This window comes from Lipotes vexillifer, unplaced genomic scaffold, assembly GCF_000442215.2.
Source record: "Lipotes vexillifer unplaced genomic scaffold, Lipotes_vexillifer_v1.1 scaffold2822, whole genome shotgun sequence".
In the NCBI taxonomy this organism is placed as follows: Eukaryota; Metazoa; Chordata; class Mammalia; order Artiodactyla; family Lipotidae; genus Lipotes; species Lipotes vexillifer.
Genome location: NW_006769538.1, coordinates 19,893 through 28,451, shown reverse-complemented (window position 1 = coordinate 28,451; position 8,559 = coordinate 19,893). Strand labels below are relative to the sequence as shown.

At 48.9% G+C, this 8,559-nt stretch overlaps 1 protein-coding gene across 1 annotated transcript in view; it reads left to right on the top strand.

Annotated features, from left to right (window-relative positions):
* Nucleotides 1–5,900, top strand: part of SLC28A1 (solute carrier family 28 member 1) — a 46,716-nt gene extending 40,816 nt beyond the window's left edge. Inside the window, 7 exon segments of the mRNA XM_007445639.1 lie at nucleotides 825–998; nucleotides 1,119–1,270; nucleotides 4,365–4,442; nucleotides 5,182–5,280; nucleotides 5,443–5,457; nucleotides 5,460–5,553; nucleotides 5,828–5,900. Of these exon segments, the coding sequence (XP_007445701.1) occupies nucleotides 825–998; nucleotides 1,119–1,270; nucleotides 4,365–4,442; nucleotides 5,182–5,280; nucleotides 5,443–5,457; nucleotides 5,460–5,553; nucleotides 5,828–5,900 (685 nt within the window).
* Nucleotides 5,901–8,559: the final 2,659 nt, after the last annotated feature.

Genomic DNA, 8,559 nt, shown 5'->3' with positions numbered 1-8,559 from the left:
AGGTGGCTGGTGTGTGTGTGTGTGTGTGTGTGTGTGTGTGTGTGTGTGTGTGTGTTTGTGTGTGTGTGTGTGTTGAGGAGGGTCGTGAAAAGTTTCCACACCACTTTCTCTACATGCCTTGAGATCTGATCCCCAGTGTCAACCGCATTGACATGTTGAGCACTGTCCTTGATTTCACTCACCTCCTAACATCTCTTTATCATAGTCTTAGCAACCTTTGTGTAACATTTAATTCTTAAAAAATGTTGAAAGACACGACTTTTGACAAATGTGCTTGTGGATACAACGGGCATCCCCAACCGCACAACTTCCTGAAGGTTTAGAGCAGAACTGCCCTAGAGAAATATGGGTCACATCTATAATTAAAATTTTCTAGTAGTCATCTTTTAAAAAGTAAAAAGAAGCAGGTGATTTTAATAAAATGTTTTATTTAACTAAATATATCCAAAGTATTGTCATTTTAACATGTAATCAATGTAAAAATTATTGATAAGGTATTTCATATTCTTTCTTTTTTTTTGGACTCAATCTCTGAAATCTGGTGTGTATATTTGCAACACATTTCAATTCAGATCAGCCTCCTTTCAAGTGCTCAAAAGTCACACGTGGCTAGTGGTTTCTGTCTCGGAGAGCATCTGTGCTAGGAGTCTAGGTCTTATCCTAGTGCTTGGGCCAGCCTCTTTCTCTCTCTGGCCTCAGAGGGAAAACAAGGACCACTGGCTCTGAAATGCTCTGTCCAAGGTTCCTCTTTGAGCCTGTTGGGTGGGGAGCCCTGCTGTTTGTGGAGATAGGCCAATAATGCTGGCTCTTGAACCCATCAACAGAGATGCTCAAAACCTCTTAGAAGTAGCTAGCAGTGGGGCTGCCATGTCCGTGAGGGTCGTGACCAACATCGCAGCCAACCTGATTGCTTTCCTGGCTGTGCTGGCCTTCATCAACGCTGCCCTCTCCTGGCTGGGAGACGTGATGGACGTCCAGGGGCTCAGCTTCCAGGTACAGTTCCGGCCACCCACGCAGCCTGTGGAGGTGGTGGTCCTGGTCGGTGGGTGATGGTGGGTGGACACCCACAGAGCCCAGGCCAACCCCAGTCCCAGCCACTCCTCTTGCCTCATGCCTAGGCTCATCTGCTCCTATATCCTGCGGTCAGTGGCCTTCTTGATGGGCGTGGCCTGGGAGGGCTGCCCGGTGGCGGCTGAGCTGCTGGGAATGAAGCTGTTTCTGAACGAAGGGCGCCGAGGAGTGGGCCGGTTCCAGGAAGCAGTGGTTCTCTGTGAGTGTCCCTGTCCCCTCCCTGGGGCAGGGCGTGATGCAGCGGCTCCCCTGTGGGCCCGGCTGAGACACACTGAGGGGCTGCTCAACCTCCCACATCCCGTTGCCCTGGGCAACAAGACAGCTTCAGAGGCCATCTTTCTCAAGGCCTCTTAGGAGGCTGAGGTTGAGAAAGAGCCCCGTTGGAGGTATCTGAGCTCCAGCTGTAGACAGGCCACCATCCTGTGCGGCCCTGGGCCAGCCGCTGCACCTTGCCTCTTCTGTTGGAAAACAAGTGTAGAACCTGCCACGCCTACCCCGAAGGAATGGATGGGAGCATCTAATGAGCTAAGAGAGTAAAACAGGGAGACCTCACCACAACATTCATCTTCAATATATTGGATTCAGTTCAGGGGTTGGTTTCTTCTGTTAAGACTTATTTGTTTATCTATCTATCTATCTATTTATTTATTTAGTTGCAGCACGTGGGATCTTTTTCTTTAGTTGCAGCATGTGGGATCTTTTAGTTGCGGCATGCGAATTAGCATGCAAAGTCTTAGTTGAGGCATGTGGGATCTAGTTCCCCGACCAGGGATCAAACTGGGCCCCCTGCATTGGGAGTGCGGAGTCTTAGCCACTGGACCACCAGGGAAGTTCCTGTTAAGACATTAAAAAAAAGAAAAAAACTATAAAAGCTTTCTAAAATGAAACTCTCTAAAATAATAACAGCTGTATGTAACATGATTGAGAATGACAAAATTACCCATCATCTTATCATCCAAAAATTACACCTATTATAATATATAATATAATTATAATTAATTATATTATAACAAATATAATAATATAATATATAATTCCATTATTTGGCTATTATACACAACACTGAAATGAATAGCTTTTTGCACAGAACTTCTCCCTCCTCTCCGAGCATTTCCTCAGGAGCTTTCCCAGATGTGGGATGACTGAATCACATGGCAAGGATCCTCATGTGGTTGCTGCCAGTATCTTTCCCAAGGGGTTGTAACAACTGAAACCGCCCCAGCTGCGCCTGTGAGCATTGATTTTACCACACACTGAACAGGGCTGAGTAGCCTCTTAAAAAAAAAGTTTTGATACGTTAAGAGGCAAATAATAGTTCATTGTTTTCATTTGTTACTGGGTTACTAGGAACTTTTAACATAAAATTTTTTTCTTGCCTTTTAAATTATTTTTTAATTGTAAAGGAATGTACTCTTTAGTTTAAAAAAAAAAAGTTTGTATGGAGTAAAAAGCCCAGGTTTCCCTTCACTCCTCATTTTCAGCTCCAGTATCACTCCCTTCTCTAGAGATAGTGGGTGGTATGTGCTTTCAGGATCTTTTTAAATGAACTTCATTCCTTCAGCAAGTATCTGTTGAGAACTCTGAAGTGCCAGGCCCTCTGCTGGGTACCAGGGATAAAAAGGGGAATTTGACAGACATGGTCCCTGGTGACATGGAACTTACACCTAGTGAAAGACATGAGCAAAACGCAAGAAAGCAAAGGAATAAAAAATTTTAAAACTACAATTTGTGGTAAGTTCTATGATGGAAACAATAAGAGGAAACAGGGAGGGGGTCTTCCTTGACTGGGCTGGTCAGAAAAGGCCTCCCTGAGATGTGGTTATTAGGCCAAGACTTGCAGGGAGGAGGAGGGGCCAGGAGAAATTGGGAAGAGCATTCCAGGCAAAGCAAGAGGCACATGCAAAGCCCTTGAGGTTGAAAAGCACTTGTTTGGAGAACTGAGAGGAGAGCAGTGAGGTTAGAACAGGTGGTAATTGTAAGAGAGTGACACAGGCCGAGGAGCAGTAGGAAGTTACTGAAGATTTGACTTTTGAAATTTTAAGATTACTTGGGCGGCTTGGGAGGGTGATTGTGAGTAAGCAGAATGCAGGTACTTTAATATTTTTTCACCAATTTGTATAAACTCTGTGTGTTATAAAGATATTAACCCTTTTCTGTTACATTTTCTACATATATTTTTCCTAGTCTTTTTTTTCTCCCCTTCATTCTGTATTCAGGGATTCTTTTAAACACAAAATTTACACCACATCTTTGCATTTCTTCTGTAATATCTAAATTTAGAAAGTTATCTCCATTCCAAAAATCTGGCAAGGGTTAAATTCCTGAGTCAATATGGTGAAGCAGTTAAAATCAGGCGTTTTGGAGTCAGACAAAACTGAGTTCAAATTCTGACACAGCTGCATTTTTGCTGTGTGAACTGCCTCAGTTTGTTCCTCTCCAAAATGAGAGTCATAATATTATTTTGTAACAATAATAATTATTCTATATTTCCTATTATTTGATGTTTAAAATAGTAATATTTATCTGCTTCAGTGATTTAGAAGTAATTTTTTATATGGTGTGAGGTATGTGTCTAAGCCAATCTTTTTTTCCAAATTGTTCCATTTTGGCTCTTAACACTTCTAAGAAATTACTCAACCATTCAGAGCAAAAGGGAAGGAGAATTACCTTGCTTAAATACCTCCCCTGTGCCTGGTACTTCCTGTACATTAGATGATCTTTATGACAGTCTTTCCAGGCAGCTACTATTACTCCCACATTCCTGATGGAGAAACTAAAACTTAGGAGGCTATCGACTTGCTCAACCTGAAATAGGCCGTGACAAGCCTGGAACCCAAGCCAACTGGGCTCCGAATCCCTCCCTCTCTTCACTGGGCCACCATCCTGCTCTTTGGGCATGACAGCACCTCAAAGGACCTCAGCCTGAGCGCATTCTCCGTAAACAAAGGTGCGGGGCTGCAGCGTGTCAGGAAGGCCCGTTCGCCCACTGCTCCTGGGTACAGAGCTTAGTAGGGCCAAAGTGAGAGGACTGGGCCAGCCTGAATCATACCCAGAAAGGCTGGTAATTAAGGAGATTGAAGGGCAGATGAGGAGGGGGCTATGTTTGTGAGGTTGTGCAGCTTGAGTTGACTTAGAGGTAGGTGTGCATGGCGGGGAAAGGGCAGCACCGAGTGATTCAAAGGTCAAAGGCACATAGGCAGTGGGTGAAATTAAGGCCAGGGTATGGGGTGGTTTGAGCAAACTCCCATCCCATCTGAGGGAAGCCCCTCCCCGCTCATCTTCTGTCTTCTCAGGTCAGAGCAGAAATACGACGTTTGCCCTCTGTGGATTTGCCAACTTCAGCTCCATTAGGATCATGCTGGGAGGCCTGAGTGAGTCCTATAGGGGCCTCTTGGTATCCTGGAGAGTCGGGGATGGACACTAGTCCTGGCTCTGAGACATTTCTTGGGGATCTGTAGGTCTCTGTTCTGCCATTAGTCTAAGGCAGAGCCTGAACAAGGCGGCCGTGGAGCTTCCTCCCAGCCCCGGCATTTCGTGATTTCTCTACTGCTGGGGTAGCCCAGGAGGTTAGCACCTTGGCCTTGTAGGCCAAGCCTAGCTCAGGGCTCTGGGGAGGGTCAGGAGGTGCGGTGGTGACCCGCCCCCTGAGGCTTTAGTTCCCGTACCCACAAGGGACAGGCAGGCCTGGAGGGGCCTAGGGGAGAAGGCTCTGCACAGCTCTCAGCTCTTTACAAAAAACATTTCCACCCCCTGCAGTTCCCTGCCTGGTGGTGTAACCATCCCATTTTTCTGAGTCTTGCAAAAGTGCATGGCCCAAGTCACTCAGCTAATAAGTGGCTGAACCTGTGTTTAATTCCAGGTCTGCCTGACTCCAAACTCATGTTCTTTTCCTACACTTGCCACTGATGGCATGTGGGGAGGCGTGAAGTGCTACCTAGGGGCCCGACTCAGGCCAAGGAGGACTCCCAAACTCAAAAGCATCAGGAGGACAGCGTCTGTCCCTCTGGCCACCCAGAAGAGAAAGGGGTATCAGCAGATGCAGCCAGAGGCACAGATACAGGCAGAGGGGCATGCTGAGTCCTGGCCCTGAGCACTCCTGTCCTCTTGCAGCCTCCATAGCCCCCCAGCAGAAGAGCAACTTCTCCCAGATCATGCTCCGGGTGCTCTGCACGGGGGCCTGTGTGTCTCTGGTGAATGCCTGCGTGGCAGGTGAGTGCAGGCCTGGTGGGCTCAGGACTCAGAGCCCTGATTCTCCAGCTGGCCCTGGTCCAGGGCCAGGCACTGGGGCTCTGGCCTCTCTGGAAGTCCTTGGGTGGGGTTGGAGGGTAGTGAGGGGCTGGGCCCTGCCCACCAGCTGCTTTCCCTGCACAGGGATCCTGTACATGCCCGGGGAGCTGAGGTCGACTGTGTGTCCCTCCTGAACACGACCCTCAGCAGCAGCAGTTTTGAGGTGTACCAGTGCTGCCGCCAGGCCTTCCAGAGGTGAGAACCTGGGCCGTGGGGCAGAGGGACCCTGACAGTGATGGGGTGCAGGAGGCCCGATTTCCCGGCGGAGGCCTTTGGCACCAGAGCAAGGGATAGAAATGTCATGGCTGTGGCTGATGTGACCAAGGGAGGAGGAAGTGGGGCTTGAGGACCAAACTTAGAGATGAAGTTTGGACCAGAGACATGGAGCAACTTCCCCAAAGTTGCACAGCCTTTAGTGGCTAGCAGAGCCAGGCCTAGAGCTCAGACTGCAGCCTTTGCTTCTTTTCAGCACCGACCCAGAGTTCACCCTAGAGGCCCTGGACAACTGCTGTTGATTTTATAACCACACGATCTGTGCATAGCAGGGACAGAACATCTCTGTGCCATCTGGAGGCAGCTGTCCCCATCTCTCTCTCTCCAGGCCCACCCCCTTGGGGAAGCCGCAGGGCTTAGACCCACCTCAGTCATAAATTGGGAAGGGTGACAGGGTGAGTGGGCAGAGTGAGTACATAAGTAAATGAGGGATGCCCCCCCCACTCGTCACCACCTTTCTGCTCTCCCATTTCCTACCTCCCCAAGTGTGAATTCTCAGGGTCACCTCTGCCTCTTCTCTCCTCTCTATATCCAAACAGCTCCCTGCTCTTCCCTATACCCCCTGCCCTGGGTCTCCCCCATTCACCCTTCCCTTCTGCTCCAGGGCCCTCAGCCCTGGCATTTCAGCTGATTCCTTCCCCCTCCTCTCTAGGCGCTGGAATCTTGCTGCGGTTTAGCCCCTGCCAGGCAGCTTCTCCTGGAGACCCCTTCCTCTACTTCCAGAGACTCCCCACTGCCTTCCTCCATAGCACTTGCCACACTGGTGTCCTGTGGAACACTGTCCCACAAGGTATGCAGAAGTTTCCATGATCCACTGCATTTGGGAAACACTAAGCTAAAGAAAGTTAGGGGTTTTTTGTTTGTTTGTTGTTTGTTTACTGTGGACTCATCAGTTTGATGTGGGTATAATAGGAGACATTTTCCAAATTTGGCTATAAGAATCTTTTTGATAGAAGCATCTCTTAGTTGAGGATTCCATGGAAAACAATTTGGGAAATATTGGTTAATGTTCAGACTGCTTTACTCTACATAACTGTAACACTTGCAAATGTAACAGAGCACTGTGTGTCAGTGCACTGTTCTCAGTGCTTCATACTTTGTAACTCAGTCCCTACAACAACCCTGTGAGTCAGATACTATTATTATCCCTAGTTGAGGAACCAGAGTCCCAGAGATGTTAAGTAACTTGCCTAAAGTGGCACAGCTGGGAAGGGGAAGAGGCAGAATCCCCGCCATCCAGTTCCACAAGCTGTGGTGTTTCATCTCTCTGCTAGGCTGCTAACGTGCAAGGAGCTCGGTTGTGTGACTTGTTCTGACCCCCTCTGCTTGCCTTTTCTCCCCAGCCCAATCCCTCTGCTCCAGTAGGTCAGGCATATGATGTGTTTTCCCTGCCTGTAAGCCTTTGTTTCTGGAGTTCCTTTCACCCAGCACATCCTGCCCTATGCTCCTCCCACCTCCATCCTCATTTCCCCAGCAGCTTTGGCTGCGGTGAACTGCAGTGCACCTGTCCCTGAGGCCACAGGGCCCCTGTTCCCTCACCCACCTCTGTTGGATCAGGCTTCCCAGCTGGGGCCTGAGGCAGAGGGAATATGGAGCGTGGTCAGCAGTTACCCTGCTCGGTCAAGGATTTGGGCTCTACTGGGCACTGGTCTTGCTCCTTGTGACCCCCCCAGGCTAGCCCTGGGTCCCTTACTCAGGGCCCAAGTCCTTGCCCTTAGCTCTGCACAGCAGAGTCTTGGCCTGACTCTCATACCCCATGGCTAGGCTCTTGGCTTGCAGCTTCTGAGTCAGGATTGGCCCAGATGCCTCCACTCACCCCACCCATAGCCATGACAGGCATTGCTAATCAATCACAGGACTCCTTGCACTGAATCCAGAAGCGGCTTCAGAATCCATATCAGCTCAATGCTGGATGAGCCCACCTCCAAGTAATTCTAGGTGCCTTTTCTAGGTGGCACACTATTTGCCACTCCTGTGCTAAGAAACAGACCCTAAGAACCCAAATTGCCATTGATTTTGTCTCGCTGGCCTGTGAATGTCTAAGGTTTTTGTCAAAGACTAGAAATCAAAGGGGGTTGGAGCAAAGAGGAATCCTTGCAAAGAATGAATCCTGTGTAAGTGGTTTGTCCACTCTGGGTTTATGTATTGTTTATTTATTCAATCAAGGGATATATATTGAGTACCTACTTTATTACTTGGCTTGGGCCACTATAACAAAGTACCACAGACTGGGCAGCTTAAACAACAGAAACAACAGTTTTGGAGGCTGGAAGTCCAAGATTAGGGTGCCAGCATGGTCGGTTCCTGGCTTACAGAAGGCCACCCTCTCACTGTGTCCTTTTATATGGCAAAGAGAGAAGGCAGCTCTCTGGTGTTTCTTTTTTGTTTTTTGTGGTACGTGGGCCTCTCACTGTTGTGGCCTCTCCCATTGCGGAGCACAGGCTCCAGACGCGCAGGCTCAGCGGCCATGGCTCACGGGCCCAGCCGCTCTGCGGCATGTGGGATCCTCCTGGAATGGGGAACAAACCTGTGTCCCCTGCATCGGCAGGTGGACTCTCAACCACTGTGCCACCAGGGAAGCCCTGGTGTTTCTTTTTATAAAGGCAATAATCCCACTCATCATGGGAGCACCACCCTCCTGACTTCTTCTAATCCTACTTACATCCCAAAGGGCCCATCTCCAAAAACTGTCACATTGGGGATTAGGGCTTTAACATATGAATTTAGGGGGCACACAATTCAGTCTGTAACACCTACTATGTGCTGGACTCGGAGCTAGGCAAGGGGACAAGCAGTGAACCAGACTCTGTAATGAGCTAAAGAACTGGAAACTTCCTTCAAGAAGAGGGTCAACTGGGGAGGGAAGCCCCAACAGAGACTGGATGGAGGCAGCTCCTGGCAAGGATTGCTTGAGAGGAGGGAAGGGGA